We start from the raw sequence: 19237 nt of genomic DNA on the forward strand, positions 1-19237 counted from the left end.
GATTGTGTTATTGATCAACAAGAAGGGAAACATTGAGTTTATTTTTGTGTAAACTAGATTTGTGTTTGCAAGCTTTGCATTATCTAAGGGACTGGTCGGGTCTGAGACTTTGAGGAGTATAAAAAGCACAAAACAATAAAACCAAGCAGTGTGGACTCCTTAGAATGGATCCAGGGAAGGAATCTCACTATCCTATCTCTTTAGGGGGAAGAAAAACAATAACCTTCATTGGAAAATTATTGATTAGCCGTCAGTAGGCCACCAACATTGTGAATCTCAATCATCACCAACCCATTAAGCGTAACAAACAAATACCCATTCTCACATGGCCTGCAACAACAAGATTCATCTCTTCTCAATCTCAACACACATGATGAAGACATATCACAACAAGTTAACATCACAACAATCACTCAGCATACAATGCTCTCCAGCATTTACCTGTTCTTCCGGTGTGGACACCGTGATCAATTGGTGGTACATTGAAGAATGCAGATTCTCCATTTATTCTTGAAGAAGGGAATTGCCAGTGCAAAGCGTATTTTAGTAATGTCACATTTGAGGAGGTTCCTCTAAGGTAAGAAAGGATAGATAGTCTTGGAGCAGGGTTGGAGGCAAGCACACATTTGTTTGTATTCTCCGTCCAATCTCTGGCTTGAGGGAAATGGCTTCTGAGGTTGAGTCAGGACTTCTTCACTGCACACAGTTGCAACTCCAATCCGGCTAAGACTAAGACAGTGGGGGTGAATTGGTAAATCAGACACACACAAATAATAAAGTAAATAATTTTCTCTTTTGGTGTCAAAGAAAGAAAGAAAGTCTAGTAGTCAGGGAAATAGAGCTCAAACTCTGGTGGTTCGCCCAGAAGTTGGTCTTCTAAAACACTACTTCCATGACCTGAGTCTCAATCATCTTCCTTGTGTGGTACTTCAGGTATAGAGTAATCCAATGGTACAAAATGCTGAAACATTTTGATCATGATTAATCTCTCCACATTTTGGGGTGAGAGACTGGTCCTTTTAACTGTCACAACAGCACCAGCAGCACCAAAAATATACTCAACCGAGACACTGGCTACAAGGCAAACCAGATAGTTTATTACCAGACTGCTGAGCACTGGCCATTGGCGGTTCTTCCCATACCAATGCACCAATGGGTTTTGATCAAGGTAGGCCTCTGTTGCATCATTAAGGCCAGTAACATTTGCTCAATGTTCATTGCTGGTGCTCCTCTTTGCTTGACCTCTTTTACCTTTACCTCTGAACTGGACTTAAGCCCTGCCAGTAGAAACCACTCATTTGCAGATTTGGGAGATGAGGCTCCTAGTTTTGTTGTTGATGGTGTTCTTGTTGTTGGTTTTGGCTGCGGTCATCGAACAGAACTCCCCACAGACTCTGAACAGGAAGGCTGCCCCTCAGGACTTTTGCCCTGGAGCAGTGGAGCTCTAATACCATGCCATTCTCTGTCTAGTTCACATCCTTGCTACGCTATCCATGTTTTGTATTTTCTGACATCCCGTCTGAAAAAGGAATGGAAGTGGACAGTAATGGTTTGTACCGGGCATGGATTAAGAATTTTGGCACAGATGTAATGTTTGCAGGACACAATGGGTTCTTTTAGGATGGCGGAAAGAATGCCATCGCCGGGCCGGCAGTGGTGGTCCTTCCACAATCGCACAAGATTTATCCACCACCCAAATGTGATGGCTGTATGTACCGCGGCAGAAGGAAAGTCCGTCCGCCACTTTTCTGCTGGTATCAATCGTCATGATTGCCTGGTGGAGAGGTTAGCATGCTCACAATTGCGGCTGAGACAAGCAGGCTCCGCCGGCAAAATTATGGTGCCGGTGGAAGCCAGCCTATCCGTGGTGGTTGAACCGCCATTAAAAGGCTGGCGGAGAATGTCTTTCGGGGCCCATTGCGGGCCTACCTTGTGTTGGGTGAGGTGTGGGTGCACTGGGGGGGGGTACCATACATTTCACTGCACCAATTGGCAAGCACATTGTAGTGCCTGCCATGTAGTGCAGTGAAATGTACAACATGCCGTTTTTGAACTCTCAGTTATGCTGCTGTCAGCAGCCACCGTGGTATGGCAGTCAGACCTAAACACCACTACGGTGGCGGGCGGATCAAATCCGTCCACCATCCTAATGAGCCCCATAGTCTCTTTGCAACCTTGTATTAGCAGACACACCTGTATACATTGCAGACACCCCCTTTGGCTGCTCTCGTAGCATGTGCAGCAACGGAATAGCTTGGCCCTTTCTACTGTCCTCTCAGCTGACTCCCCTTGTAAACACCTTCAGTGGTAACAGAATCTCTGCCAGGCACTTGCCAAGGCCCCATTGGTCCATCTCAATGTTTATGCTTTTCACAATTGCATCCCCTCCATTCATGACATATTCATTGATAAGTCTCTACTGCTCAAAAAGGCATTCAATCAATGTAATAAAGGAAGTTCCAGTGTGTTGGCACCTCCTGTATGAGTGATTTAACAGGCATGTATTATCATGTTGAATGACCCTCAGGTCATTCAACATGATAATACATGCCTGGCTTTAAATGAATAGCTTTAAATGAATAGCTGAAATGGGTGCAGATATTTCTGTAGGTGGATAGTGTGTTGCTTACTTTGTCTTTTATTTTGAGCACGTCCTGTACAATAATGTTGATGCAGTGCGCCAAACGCAGGACCCTGAAATAATCACCATCAATAGTGGCCTTAACTATATTACTGTCATTGGCAAAAAATTCAATCTTAAGCCCTATTGGTATCAGCCATTCAAAGACCTTGTTGTTAAAGTCTTCCAAAATGTTAGCAGCTGTTGGAGATTTCTCCATTGAGAACATCGCTACTGTTGCATGCTTCTGAGCAGAAGTAAAAATCTCAGCAGTGTCAACACCTGCAGATATTTTTTCACTACACCCCACAAAAGAGATCCGGTGTGCAGTGATGCACATGTAATCAGTCGCCTGGTATGCATGACTATTATTATGGGGATACTCTAGACAGTACTCTACTGCATAGCTTGTCCAAGCAATTCAAGCACATTGTGATGTAGCGCTAGAACAGCAACTCTGGCAAAATAGGACCAGCTGAGAGTCGTCCATTTTGGGTAGATGGCTGCCAAAAATTCAAGAAAACCCTCCCCTTCAACTAACGAAAAAAGAAGGAGGTCCAGCGGTAAAATTCTAGCCAGCTGCACGTTGTTCAAATGAGCCATTGGGTGGTTGTGTTTATATGGCCCCTCTGGCCTAAATATGGCAGGAATAGTAGCCTGAATTTCTTTCTTTCCTGATGCCACTGATGCAGGTGACTTCTTGAGAGCAGGCATAGGTAGGCGCAATGTGCTTTTCAGTGGGCCAGTCATTGCCCTCTGTTTCCTTGGTGTCTTGACCTGAGTCTTGTGCCATTGCGATGTTGCTGATGTGGGCCATACTACTGAACTGCTGGAGAGAGGGCTGCTTTGCGTAATGAAGATGTCTTCCTTTTCTTCACCTTCCACCATGATCAGATAAGATTTGGGTTCCCTGTTCAACCGGATTTCATCTCCTTTACCAACAACACGTGCAGTTTTTTGGTCGCTAAGGTTCACCTTCCAACAGATTGTATGGTGCTCAAATTAGTTGTTTGACCCCCGGTACCATAGTTTGTACCAAGCTTACCCAGACTAACACTTGCGCTGCATAGAGAGCATATGGCAATATTTGCCTTCTTCTGGCTAACCAAAAAGAAGTCCCTAACTGGGGAGATCAACTTTCTAACACTGGTGCCACTGCCAATGTCAGATGAACGGGCAGCGTAGGTGGGCGATTTGGCGTTTGACTAACCCTGGGTGGAGCTGCACTATGTGGAGGTCCAGAGAGTTGGGGACAAACTCAGTGGAACTGCGTTCTGCCACCCGCCTCCAACCCCATATTAAAATTTAAATAAAAATACAATAAGGAGTAAAGTAAAAACAGACTTACCTTCAATGCGGCATACACGGGCTGCCGTCCTCCTCTTCCTCGCGTCTTTTGAGTTTACACTTTATTGTACTTTAATTCATTTTTAAAAGGGGGTGAAGGCGGGCAGAGTTTTGCCTACTCTGCTTTTTACGCAGAACGCGGAGTAGGCAAATCTCTGCGGGCGGAGCGGAATTCTCCGAGCACAGTAAAATTTGACTCTCTGCAGTACCTATTTCTACTGAGGTGGTTGTGAATGTAGTTCGCTGCTGGGACTTTGAAAATATGGCAGTAATATGGTGGTTGGTTATGAGGTGACACTGACGCATCCCCCCTGGAAGTTGGCATGAGTTAACGTCGGTTTACATTGGGGCTGTGCTAACATCCATGATGACTTGCTCATCGTCATCCTCTACATCTGCATCCATAACTCTAAGGCTTTCTTGTACCTTCCTTTTTCCTAGCCTCATCTGAGTCTTCTCGTGGCGTGTTTCACTCTCAGACTGAGGTGGGATCCAAGTGGTGTCTAGATCACCAGAAGAGGGGCTTGAAGAAGATGATTCTCCACTAACTCTCTTTATTCTAGCTTGAGGGCTGCAAGACAGTTGATCTTTTGGAGCAGATTGCTGTAGTTCCTCAGCATGAAGCTCAATCTCTTGAACTGCTCCTACTTCAGGAGGAACTACTGTTGACAGTAGTGTCTGCTGTTCTTGTTGTTTTTCACTTCTCTGAGTTTCCTTCAATGTTTGGGTACTACTTTACGATAGAGATAAGTCAATGTTAACATCACTGTTCGTCAGTGTTGCCGTAATTAGACTGGCTGCCTCTATGACAGACATGGACTTGGGCCTAGATTAGAGTGGGTCCACTGATGTGGGGGTGCTGCTCCCATCTTGCTCCCTAGAGGCCGGTGCGGCAGGCACAGTTTTTTGTTTTCCAAAAAACATCTGGGGTGACAAACCAGTGGCGGTGGGAGTAAGCTCCATCTTCTTCTCAATGGCCACTTTAATTGTAGCAGTTTTAGCACCCATCTTGGGTCCATTTTGAAGCTGTCCGTTAGCAGTGGAACTTAGCTTCACAAATTGAAGGGATGTATGATGTGTAGATCAATCACATGTCACGCCGCGCACAGGCCTTATTTCTGGCAGTACTGTGGGTGATGCTGTCTGTCTCTTGTTGTTTTGTCACGTACCTAAAAGAAAAGATGCAAGAAAGACATCAGTCAAATGTGGCATTGTTGCTGTTCAATTAGTAGTAGAAACAAACACAATATCATTTTGTGTGGTCACTGGTTACGCCCTTAATTAACAATACAGTGTAAACCTATCCGTAAAACAGCAAACCACAGCAACATAAACTTTCATGGTGACTGATTGTACACTCTGAAAGAATAAGAGAGAACAAAAACAACAAGAACATACAGATACAGCTTTTTGCTTTATGTGTGTCACGTGACATCACTCATGTAGTATGTGGCACTCAGGAAGATGCATCTGACAAAAGACAATGGAAGGAATAATCCCATGAAAATTAATGCTGTTGTGCACCTATAGCATACATGGGGTTGATGCCAGATGTCGTGGAAAATGGTATGAACAAAAAAAAATGTTTTGTAATTATACAAACAATAAAAAATATATTGAACCAATATAAAATATAATTGAACAATTAATTTAAAAAATTGAAAATTTAAATAAAAAAAATTAAACATGAGTAAATGTATCCTCAACGATATAATAATAACTTATTATGAAACTGCTATCTCATTGCTCAACCATCCATTCAGTCGATGGCAAAGGGCCGAATATAGTTGGACACACAAAATGGCTGCCAGACAGTTCCACTTTGTCATCAACAACAACACTGAGCAGGAAGTCAGTCAATTGGGAATAAAGAGAACACATGCAGGCCGATAGGGAAAACACACTGGCTGGATACACAAAATGGCAGCCCCCCTCATGGTCACAGCAAGAAACAGGAGGCCTAGAACAAAGCATTCATGCAGGCCGGCAAAGGCACACTGAATGCCTTTATAAAAGGGATGCCAGCCACATGGTCACAACAACAACCAGCAAGAAGACATGGCCACAAAAAAGAAGACCTGCAGGCCTATGGCAAAATCACACTGGGTACACAAAATGGCTGCCAGCCTCATGGTCACATACTGGACAAAGCACTGGGAGGAGCATGCTGGACAGGAACACAAAGTTGGATACTCGGGGCCACTTCCTTCCAGTTAAAAAAAAAAATACTCCTTGCAAAAAACCAACAGCCAAATTTCAATTCAAGTAGGTTTTTAACTCCAAATTGGCTGTTCAGGAAGATTTTGGTGCTTATTGAGTAGAGAATCTCTCCCATAATGCAGCGTGTTTGGGTTTGTGTACAGCAGAAAACAACTGTTGAAAGTTACTTGAGCATCTAAATGACATGTTGGTAACCGCAAAATCTTGCTGGCGTCCGAGAAACGCTGTAAAAATCTTGTGGGCAATGGCGAGTGCCGGGCAAGTTGCTTCTGCATGTGTAACATGATATTTCGAGCACCCAGACCAAATAAAATCTGCTCCATTGCAGAGTTTAATGATAACTCTGTGTACTCCACAGAACGAGGAGTTGCCGAATTCCACCAAACTCAGTGAAATGAGCGGAATTCTACTCCTGTGCCTACCCTTTGTTGTGAGAGTTTATCCTGTGTGACTGATTGATCACTGTTAGTAGCAGTGACTTCAGTGCAGCCCCTTTTGAGCTTTGTGTGGGGTTCTCCAAGGGTCGTTCCTAAGCCCCACTCTATTTAACTTGTACATCACCCCTTTGGTAAAACTGGTATGCTCTTTCAGTTTTATGTATCATCCTATAAAGACTACACACAGATCATCTTTCCCATCTCCGATGACAGAGAAGAGGTGGCGGAAAGGTGTAGTGCTTGTACGCTGGAGATTAGCAGGTGGATGAGTGAGAAATGGCTCAAATAAATAGGGAGAAAACTGAGATCATGGTGTTCGGAGTGGACAGTTCGATCTGTTCTGACCACTGGTGGCCAGATACTTTGGTTTATAATTTGAAAAACACACCCTTTTGTATACAGAGCCCTTCATTTTTGTGCACAATTTCTGCTGACATATCTCTACATACTAATGTGTACTTATAAATAGCTTTTTACTCAGTAAACATGATGTACAAAAAGCCTATAAACAACAGTGTACCTACTGACTATGGGGCTTATTTACAAGCTTCTTGCACCAAGGTACGTCACTTTATCCCATTTTAAAAGTGACTCACCGGTGGTATAAGGGGTTTGCAAATATGACCATATATTTTGATTTACCTAAACTTGAAGTTGTTTCTTAAATGCAGCTGAAGAAACCAGCCTGTTTCAGTTCCAAATGAAATCACCGCTGCTGAGCCCACGTCAAAGAGACTTACTTCTCCTCTAAACCACCAAGCAAAATAACAGCTATTTCTAGTTGTGCCACCAGTCATGTCACGATTCAGAAAAGGGGATGGTGATGGACAGAGTATCTGAATTAAACAGAACACTCGTACCCAGTCAACAGATCAGGGCTTGATCCATCACCGTTTTTTAGCTCACTGCACCATCCCAGCTCAGAACCTGGCTACATGCAAATTAGTCTGTCCCTGGCCCAATGCATCATGGGAACAGGGCAGACCAAACAACCAAGCCAATTCTTTTACTGGAAAGGAGACAAGCTTCCGGGGACCGGTTTCAGGCATTACAGCATTTCTTTAACCATATAATATTAATGTTAGCTATCGTTCATCCTTAATATAACCTGGTCTCTTTTTTCTACTTCGCCCAAATGATCTCGCTAGACCGGGTGTCTCCAGCCAGTTGAATGCAAGCTACTAGTAGTTCTGAGACACCTTTAGAGTAGCTTGAAGCCTTGAATTCATTATCAAATAAGCACAGGGTAACATTTTACTTTCAAAGTTAAGGGGGAAGGCAGTGTTTATGTTACATTATTATCATTAGGCTGCAAATAGCAGGGCTCCCACTCCAGTCCCTTCCCAAACCCCTTGCTACCCTCACTTAACACTTCTTCAGCCCGTGTTAAACCCCGATTATTTTTCAGTAAGTATTCTCTAATGTCCAGCCACCTCCAGCCCCTCCCATCTTTGTAGCATAAAATGTATAAGAACATGTGCTGAAATCTCTACAATTGGGGCAGAGATCTCCTCATAGAAAAGCAAGGAGTAGCGGAGGTGGAGACCTCCACACACAGGTATGTGACTATCATTTTGTAGTATGAAACTTTTACCATTGTAGCACTACTAAACATGCTATAAAGTGCAGTCCCAATGGACATCCATAATCTGAAGTATATTCAGTTTAGGAATGCCAATACAAGTGGTTATGGATCTTTGTAAAATTTAAAAATAAAAATATCAACAGCTTTCCAAGAAAAATAATGCTCAAATGTTTGCAAAGACTTGAAACAACTTCCCCAAAAACCTTTACAGCAACATCAATAATAAAATGACTAAGGGCTATCTTTAAATGATATTATTAGTTTAAGGTTCATTTCTATCTATATATAAAAAGAATTCCACACAAAATAATGTTTGGAAGTTTAAAATTGAAGAGGGAAGAAAAAGAAAATACATGGTACTGTAATCGAAAAGTGCTTATCACTTTTTCAAAAAAATACAGCACTTGACTTTAGGGAATAAATGATTTCCATAATAGACAAAACCAGTATCCAAAGATGTTTTCTGTAACAGATTTGGAGAAGAGTAAAGGACATGAAAGAACAGGCATTTGAATAATGAGAAACTCTGGCTCAGATGTGAAACAATGGATGCATTTTGGGTGCCTTTCGAACGTAAAGAGGAAAATCTGGAAACAAATAGGGTAGACTTAACATCTTGCTCTTGGTGATTCTATTTATGTGACTGTTGGGGAAAATGAAGAATCAATCAACATAGGCTGCATAGTAAGATTCAGAAAGGAAGCCGTTCTTTTGTTGGTGTTATTTCTGTATAACATATCTCTGAATCTTCTAAAATTCACATCTCCCATTATTGGATTTTTTTATTTTGGTGTCATTTTGTTCAATAAACTATACTCTAATGTTATAAATATGAATGGTATTTTTATTGTGTTGTTCTTTTGAGGCTGTTTAACACGTTCTGTACTACTGCATGCTTTGCTCATTTTCTTAAGTTAATCCTGCTTGTTCTGTAATACAGACTCTAGTTTCAGAGCTCGGGTTGAAATTATTCGAACCTTTAACTGGGCCTAATACGATAGTGACCATCTTACTTGTGATGGGCTATCAACCGCCCCAATTAATATTCTCACATAGCTAAACCACTACCAGCGCCAATAGTGAAGTTGTTGTGAGAATGGAACAGCTGGACCCCATAATTCTCTGCAATCTCACCTGTGTTGCATCCTGTCTAGAAGAGGATTGCTGCCATAGAGGCTGAGGTGAACACTACTTAACTCAGCCTGGACCTTCCATTCTGCCGTAAATCTGACACTTTATTTATAGATGAGTTGCAAACATTTAAATGTAAAATATTTATTTTGGATTGTTTTAATTTAGCAAACTAGATTGTATCACTGCATTGAGGGACGTTAATTAAAATTTGTGAACTACCCCTCTTCTGCTCTGACAATTATAATAATGAGTCAAAAAGCAAGTCAGCTGTCTTGTACCACCCATACACCTTTAATGTTATAGATAGATCAACATCAAGGCCTATTAAATTATATATAAGAGAGTTATGTACAGTGCACATTCTGAAATTAATAATTTCAAGGTGCTCTTGAAGATCAAGAAAAAGGTGGCAGAGTGAAGGAAATTATTATTTCAAGGCAATACAATTTGGTCAAGGTGGAAAGCCAGAACCAAAAACAAGTTCTCTGTGTCAGGCCTCTGCAGATAATTTTTGCCCTAGGTCCTACCCACGCTTCTGATTGACCTGATCACTAGCCCATATAACTGCTGCTCTTCCCTTTTCAGTCTGTGAGTAAGTCTTCTTAAAATCAGTTAAGCTTCAACTGGTGTAAGATAATATGTTCTGGGTAGAGTCTTTCCAATTTGTGTTGCTTCAAAATAGCTCCTAATCATACTGGTCCAGTGTCTATGGTCAGTTCAGTGGATACAGAGAGATCTAATTATGCCACATGTTTTGCCTAATATGCAGCTCCCATTATGTGGTTGAAATCAGCATTGCACACCCCTGACCAATAAAAAGATATACCTTGCTTGGTTAGCTCCATAAGTGGAGCGCTCCTACTAGGAAAATATCTTTAATGTATCCTGAAAAATAGCCAGACATCTCTCGAAATTAATGCAAACCTCAAATAGCTCTCAATATAGCCACAGTACTCAGAGTAGATATTTTGTTTGGGTCAGGTTACTATCCTCAGCTTAACAAAACTTGACTAAAAAGGCAAGCTCAGATTTGTCTACATCAATTTCATCATGTTGATAGTGAGACCTGTTATGTTCTGGGATTTGTATGGCACTTTATCACCCTAGAGGGTTTCTATTTGCAAAGGAGGTGGGACTAGCAAGGCATACAGCCTAGTGAGGGTGGTTGAACAGCCAGGTCTTCAGCTTCTTGCATAAGTGAAAAGGAGCATAGGATGTTTAGCTGTAGGTTGTTCCAAACTTTAGGCACGATGAAGTAGAAGGCTTGGCTGCTGGTTTTTGTTTTCTGTGAGTGATGGATGTGTGTAAATAGGAGTCTGGCTGAGTGTAGTGTCTGAAGCATGTGTGAAAGTGGATGCAATTGTTGAGGTATGCATGGTTTGAAGTGCCTTGAAACTGCAGGCCAGTTAGAGATGGAGTTTGAAACATGCTCGCTTTTGTGTTGGTAGCCAGTGAAGCTCCCTGAGGTCAGGTGAGATGTGTGAACATTGTGCAAGGTTGAGAGTGATTCTACTCACGTAGCTCTGAATGGTGTGTAGCCTTGTGATGAGTTGCTTATTGATCTGTGTTCCAGTCTGCTACTGATGAGGGCATGTGTGATAGTTTACATATGTTGATCTGGAGTCATTTGAATAGCATTTCAAAGGCCACTAGCACGTATCGAATAATTCATAAATGTATTTCCCCTTTAATGAAATTAGCCAAAGCACTACATTTTGATGAAAAAATACTAGTCGACTTTACATGAGAACTATCCTATCCTTGTGACGCTTTACCTTGAATGTATTTGATAGGTAGACTCACCTATGGTTTTGTGCTGTACCTTCCTGCAAGTTCTGCTATAGTCACCAACTATAAAATGAGAATCTCATACCTTGTGTCCATAGTCACATTATACATCACCTTCTTTCAGTCCCATCCATCCTTCAGGCTCACAGCGGAAGGAAAACTCTGTTATGTTAAAATAGATACTATGTGTTTCAGTGCAGACCTTTGACTTTTAGCTGGAATTCTATTGAAGAAGGAAGCTTGTTTCACTGATACTCATGTTGGCTTCTGGAATCTGGAACCCCATCCAGCATAAAGCTGAAAGTAGGCTCTGGTTATTTTTATGAAGGCACATATCAGGTTTACCTACATCAGTCTGCAGCTCCTAGACACCTCCCCTCCCCTGGTCAACTATTCACTCATAGGTTTTCCCCCTTAGTTCTCAACTGGCTTACATTCGTATTCACATTCATATCTGCAAAAACCTTTAAGTTCCACTGATAACATCAAAGGATGCCCGGCTGTCATTGGCACTTGAACATTTTGCCCAACATCACACATACTACACATGTTATACAGATAAATAAAATGAGGCAACCCAGGGGAAATTAAACTCCTAATCATTTAGCAAACCACAGTTGCTGTGATTGCTGAAGAATTTAAATAACATCAAAACCCTGAAGCCTGGATTTACTAAGGCTTTGCGTCAGTTCCACACAACACAAAGTAGGTACAAACTCACACAAACTGACGTAACGTCTCACATCATATATGGCGTAAATGGTTTTTGCACTGTGAAGGTGTGGTCACCGTGAGCAAGAAAGGGATATGCAGAAGGATTATAGTGGACAAGTGTCTCTTTTATTGCTGTTTTTAATGTAATTTGGGGAGGCTAGTGTCCAAAATAGAAGATTACTGAAAAGTCCCTCTTTTCTTTTTCTTTAGAAGGTGGGGGATGAGACAGGGGCAAGTAGAAGGGACTTGTCCAAAGTCTCCTAGGGTTGTATTAAGTGTTTTCCGGCTGCTCGTCTCCTTCCTTGAGAAGGCTTTCTCTCTGGTTCAGGTCCCAGTCAGAGTTCATGAGGGAAAGGAGAGTTACCCTAAAAAAGAACAACAAACAGATATATGTAAATATTGTAGGGCCTCTACATTTTGCCTCCACCCTAGACACCTAAGTCTGCCCGTGCTTTGTGTTGGCCCAAAAAAAAATAGAATGAAACCCATGTGGTTCAGGTGTGACCCTACACGTCCCACCACGTTCCTTCTGAAAAATAATAAAGAAAAGGAACTTGCCTGAAGCCACGACCCTCCATGGTCATAGCAGAGGGAGTCACAGCATCCTCTCTGGGCTGCTGGACTGAGTCAAGATGCCTCTAGGCGGTTTCTCCCTTCTCACTTCACTGCTGGATGTGGCTCCTCCTGAGTCTGGTCATGTGTCTCCCGGGCAGTTCCCTTCAGGTGCTCTCCCTCCTTAATGCTGCCGGGTGTTGTCATCTGCTGCTTCTTCGATTGTCACTGCCTGCCTACCTCTGGGTTCTGTGTCTTCCTTCCACACCGCAGCTCGTTTCAGTGGCACTTCCGTAGACGCACCCGTCACATGATCTCGGGGCACTGGAGCAACAACTGTGTTTCCCGTCAGGCACTGAATGGAGGTCATCTTAGGAGTCCTGCCCAGACAGAACGGGGGTCTGCAGAAGGTATCATTTATTTAAAATTGTTTTGCAGTGCTTTGCAATACTTTAAAGCAAGGTGGTACTAACTGGGTGGATAAAACAAGTACCCATAGTTTGTGAAAGAAAACCCAATCTACTAAAACAGCCAGATCAGGCTGTAAATCAAAAACTGACCCCTGTGTGATACAAGTGTAAACAAAGTGAAAAACATCACATTGCTTGTGAGATGCAGTTCACGGCATACATTCAATGCATCGGATCATTCCAAGCATGAGTAGGTGTAGGACTTGCGCTTTCTGTACAAATCCTATGTTAAATAGCGCAGAATTATCTCTGTAACATGTTGTGAGGCAGTGCATCACACACATCAGCAGGAGGCCAATCCTAGTAAATATGGGTCTGTCCTTTGTTTTTCCCTTCTGCAACACAGTGCAGTTAATGTGTCTGCTGGGAAGCGTTATGTGAAAAAGTGGTAAATCTGAGTCTAATACGTCTGTCAGCATCACCCATGCTAGGACAGTTGCTCATCTGCAGTCACTAGAGTTGACATGCTCATCGGTCCCACATACTGTGGCAGGGATTCTGCACAAACACAGAACTATGCACAGGATTATAGGACCTTGGTGTATAGCGACGGAGTCATCCTATCTCCTTAGTACCCATGAGCCCATGACCAACTAGCTATAGTGTCTCACTTGCTCTCCTACTCACTCACAGAGAAACAAATGATTTGACATCCCAGAACACAGCACCCCCAGATCTCTCAGGAATCGTGGTAGCAAGACACACCCGTTCGCTTGTAGTCTTGTACTTGTCCACAATAAGCTCTGACAGAGAGATGAAACAGTTTAAAATATGTATTTTAACTAATGTGCCCAAACATGCAGTATACATGCCACAACAAGCAAGAAAATGCACAGTACAAATTGAGTCAGCATAGCTGCTAGTCCATAAATCATGAAGGGAGCTGTCATCATGAAACGACAATAGAGCCTCACCTACCTCCCCTTACTAAGACGCAGTACTAATAAATGTTAGAAGATCTCTGGATTTTGTCATCAGACCCAATGCCTTAACCGATAGATGGTAGATCTACATCATAGGTGCTGTCTAGCTCTTCTCCCTGGAAAGGTCCCTCTCCAAGTGTGTGCTACCTTTTTATGTATTCTAATAAAACCAAAGTATGCTGTCCAAATAACAGCTGCATCAGCATGTTTTGTCTAAGGGCCAAGGCCTGGCCAAAACAAAATAACAAGGGACATTTTTATTCGACCTTTCTCACAATGTTCACTCAAAATCCCAGGAACTTGCACAGAGTGAACACAGCGATGAATTTGCATGTGAAAAACAGCCATAGAATGTATTGCAAAAATAAAGTTGTGCGGTAATGTGCGCAAAGCAGCAGGCAAGTGGCAGCATGCTCATACTAACTTAGAGAAAACAGCAATGTCCCTATGGGCCATGTGACAATACAGACGGGAATGTAGCTGCGTATTGTGTTGGTTTAACCCAGTCAGGAGCTTCCCATGCAGGTAAGAGTGGTGAGGCGTTGGGCCTGGTTGGGGGGCAATTTGACAGACAACCACGAGGGAAAAATAAAGAAATAATTAATTTACCCTTGTCATCATCTATCAAAACCGCCCTCTCACATGGCCCCGCCCCTCTTACCCACACGGGCCGCTGCTGAACCAAGTCAACCCAGACTTGCTCCTAAGAAAACTGTAGTCATCAAAGGGATGTTCGAAAAAGGCTGGACGCTCTTTACTGTATGTACTTTACAAATGGTAGCTGGAAATGTAAGGATTTCACAACCTCAAAAGCTTGATTCACACCTAAATCCTGGTCAAACTGAAGACTTACCTTCTTCTTTGAAGAAAGCACATGGGGACCCTACATTTACACAAGTCTTAAACTGATTGGCATCTGATCTGGTATAAAGATTGATGGAAACCCAGCTATGTATAGAAGTGTACCTGATACAAGCATGTTTCTAGCAAATCTATGCAAATATTTTTCTTAGTTAAAAGTAGAATGAATTTACATATATTTGGATTAGGAATTTAATTAAACCTTGTTTGGAAGATATACTCATGAAAGGAGCAGTCTGCACATTGGATTAGCACTTCCTACGTTCATATGACCATATAATGTAAATGACCTTTCTGATACAGCATTCAAATGCGATTTACATGAAATCACCGAAAACCAGAGCACACTTAAAAACATTTGTAAGCTAATACAGCTCCCTGCGACCAATGCCAACATTTTTTTTCCAAATTCAGAGTTGATTTAGTGGGGTAACATCCTTTTCAATGCGGATGTTACCCCGCAGTGCTTTTACGACGCGTCCTTTACAACGCAAGTCGTAACCACGACTTGCGCTGGAGGGCGCTAAAGGATAAAGAATAGTATATTTACTATTCCAACACCTTCCCTACTATCCACGGGGACTGGTGTTAGAATAGTAAATTATACTATTTACTATCCGCGCCCAACAACGCAAGTCGTTGTAACGACTTGCATTGTTAAAGACGCGTTGTAAAAGCACGCGTTGAAACGGTACGCGTTGTTCCGTCATACATCCATTTAGTTGATAGGTTACCTGAAAAAAAATTTAGCAAATGACTTATCCCTTATATATTTTATGCCATGTTTCAGTGCTGTATCCTTATTTTATTATGATGCATGTTCTTTTACCTCCCCCTCACCTGGCAGCTTCTCCACTACGTTCACAAGGTTCATTTTCAGTCTGCTGATGGCGCTGACTTCTCATTTGATCGTCATGGCAATCCACCGGCATTGTACGACATTGTGAATTGGCAGCGAGATACAAAGGGCACTACTCAGCATGTGAAGGTGGGAATGTACGACTCTACTGAAACTCAGAAACTCATCATCAATAACAGCGCCATCATCTGGGCAGATGGGAGCACTCAGGTATGCCACCTCTGTATAAATGTAACAAAATGGCAGAAATAACGCTAGGGCCCGACTTGGGACTAAAAGCAGCCCTAAAAATGATGCCAGACCAGCCTCGTACGGTGCATGGCGAGTGCGGCGAGTGAGCCTTACCACTACCAAAAGGGGCTTGGGGTTATTTTCCGCAGAAAGGAAATCTGGAAAAAAATGGGTCATACTGGAACACATTTGTCATCACATATTTAAACGTATTAGCTTTTAAAGCATAGTAGATGATGACTTATTATTGTGCACCGGTATACAACAATCTTTGTTGGGGCTCTTCAATGATCCCCTCACTATTACCATCAAACAGTGCCTCTCATCTGTCCATGGCTCCTCTCTCATGTATTTCATTTGTTTTATAGCACCTCTCATACAAGTGGAGGGTGTTGGAGTACTTTACATTGCACACTCATATGGAGATAGTGAATCATACATGTGTAAATCAGTGAACAGTAAATTTACTTAGGCAATAGGGACTACAAGTTGTAGGATTCACATGTCATTCATACTGGTCAGCATTGTTTAAGAGTGCTTGGTCTGGAGAAGCACAAACTCAGGATCCTGAACATAACACGGTAGTTAGGGTTGTGTTTATTAATCAGAATGTACTTCGACTGAAACAAACTTTTTTTTAGAAAAATCAGGATAATAAAAACTGGACACAAAACATAACTTTCTAACCAGTATCATGCAGTCTACATGCACCTCTTTGATGGCAGTTCATAGCTCAATGTGCTAGATTATGATTGTACAGTGACAAAAGAATCTCTGTGACAAAGCAGTAACTCACTGAGCTATGACTTACAATTTTCTTTGCTATGCGTGGTACACGCTCTTTTCATTAGGTGTATCAACCATCTGCACTTAGATGAGTTAAAACTGCCACTAGACAAAACTCCAATCTCTCTTCAGCAGGCACATTAATTACAAGAGTTATCTTGACACTAATATAGTTGTCTGAAAGCTGTTGGGTATCCAAGGAACTTTGCGGTATTTTTGAAATTGCTGCAATACTCCAAACCGCCCACCACTAACAACACCTGCCCCCCACCCTTTTAGCCTCCCAGGGAAATGCCAGGTACATGGTACAGCCAATCCGGCCTCACGTAACTTAGCCCTCACTGTTTTTTAATATTTAAATATAGAAATGCAGGTACACAATATCCCACAGTATCTCTTTCCTATTAAGATGTTCTTGTGCTCTTTCATGCAGGCCTTCTTTATGAGTGGTATGTATATTTACTGTGTGTGCTGTTACTTCTTTTACCAGAAAATAAAATAATTATGATGTTGGCAGCTGACACTTCACTCCCACAGTTTTCCCTGGACAACTTTTTGGATGTTAAACCTGCCAAAATGTATTGGAAGAAACATTTCTGGAAGAAATATATGCGTATTTTGGTGCATTATGCATCAAAATCTGCAAATTATGTCTCTCATTAAAGTTGTGACCCACTCATGAGAAGTGCTGGTATTCTCCTTTTCAAAATAAGGAAGTGCACTACTCAAGATCTGACAATACATGACCCTTTAAAGTACTGCATTTGTTTCATGCCTACCTAAACCAAAGGGATTAAATATTTCCCAGAAACTCTAGCTTGCCAGTGGAGGGGAAACTATGAGATACAATTCAATCAGGTGGTGCCAGACAACCTCGCTCCCTGTGTTTTGAGGAATGCTGCAATCTACTGAATGCCAGAGAGCTCTGACCTTCACACATGTCCCAAAACTCCTTCAAGCAAAGCATCAGAAGGCAAGTATGACTTCTCTCATGCCAAGCTGACATGCGCACTCTGACGAACCATAGTTACTCATCAGCAGCATTCTTCTAGCTAAGACACATACTCTAAACACCAACAATTAAAGTTTATGGCTTTTAGGTTAGGGGCCGGCCATTTCTGAAACAGCTACCCAGGTGGTGAAGGCCTTTTGAAGCAATAACATGTATGGGCCTGCAATGCATATGAGGAATCACTCCAGCATATCTTTTGGAGCTGCCCTACTCTATCAGAGGAATGGAAATAACTCCTAAGGTAATAATGGAACAAACTAGGCATCCGTACATGCTAGCAGGCCATTATGTATGCACTTAATCCTGACAATGCCACTTTGAATATTTGTGTTTGTTGCCTTAGCTGTTAATAAACTGAGAAGAGAAAATACAACCTGTGGTATGGCATCAGTCACAAGCTCAAACATCTGAAAGGGTGAAGTGTCATCTCTACAGCATGCACTGCATAAATGGGGACCTCCTCTAAAAATTTTCATTTAAGGCTAGGGAGAAGAGGGGAGAGGAACAACATACACTAAGAAAAACTCCCTCGAGGCCTATCTTTCCTTTATCATAAGAATGTAATTTTATTGTCCTTGTTTATTTCATTTATAAAATTTCATTTTTTTCTTTTTTTCAAACTTATTTCATAAGGTGTATACATCATGAAAAAGTCCATCCTGTTGTTACAATAAATACAAACAACACATATATTATATTATTCAACCAAGAAAACCCCTGGATAAAACACAAAAATACAACACTTTCACACAACTCATTCAAACAGATACAGACTCATACCACAATCATCCAAACTGCATCTGAGAAAGGAGACAATAGATAGTAGAATCTCTGCGACCAGATTAAATAAATATGTTAAAAAAAAGGAGTCTGAACATAGGGTTGACGCACATTTCGGCAGTGTGTGAAGAGTAGTCAAACCACCTTCATCAGGACCTTTCCAGACACCCACATAAATCTCTTGAAACCCAGGGGACAAAGAAAAAGTATGATAGTGCCAAAAAAAAGCTACATATGCGATCAGACAGCGGCGTTATCTAAAAAAAAGAGAATTCAGTCTAAGGATCTCTTCTTGTTATAGCCTAATCATCAAACAGCTATCTTCTTTCACAATGATACCATCCCATCCGGGGCACAATATTCGAGTAAGATCTGAACGCAGTCTGTTATAAATCCTTTGTTCTTGTATCTTCAATACATAATAGTCCAGACTTTGTTTTTTTCGTAAATTTGCGACCATCATAGTATGCCGAGAAACATCCTCAAATTAGTCACTACTCAGTATGAATCATCTAAGAGGGCTCTGCATACATGCACGAAAAATCCCACGTCTGTCCAGCAGTAAAGTGATGCATCTACAGGGTGAGAATAGCCTTTACATCATGGCTTGAACCACGCATTGCCTTATCATCATGGTACGAACCACAAATGCGTCTTTGCAATGCACTCCTTTTCCACGCAAGTCATTAGAACAACTTGCCTTAAGAAAAATGTTGTTGGACTGATGTTGTACTTTAAGTCCAACACTTTCCTTACTCTTGTGCAGGCTGGAGTTGGAATAGTAAATTATATTATTGAAAGTCCAGTGCTTTCCCTAAGGCAAGTCATTGTAACAACTTGCATGGAAAAGGAACACTTTTGTAGAGATGCACTCATGGTTCGGACTGTGTTGATGAGGCACGCTTTGTAAAGGCCTGT

General features: G+C 41.9%; 1 protein-coding gene across 1 annotated transcript in view; it reads left to right on the forward strand.

Moving 5' to 3' along the window:
* Positions 1-19237, forward strand: part of LOC147678527 (vomeronasal type-2 receptor 26-like) — a 194644-nt gene that overhangs the window by 135019 nt on the left and 40388 nt on the right. Inside the window, exon 5 of the mRNA XM_086945672.1 lies at positions 15499-15720. Within this exon, the coding sequence (XP_086801798.1) occupies positions 15499-15720 (222 nt within the window). The remainder of the gene's footprint in view (positions 1-15498; positions 15721-19237) is intronic.

Source organism: Lissotriton vulgaris, chromosome 12, assembly GCF_964263255.1.
Source record: "Lissotriton vulgaris chromosome 12, aLisVul1.2, whole genome shotgun sequence".
Lineage (NCBI taxonomy): Eukaryota > Metazoa > Chordata > Amphibia > Caudata > Salamandridae > Lissotriton > Lissotriton vulgaris.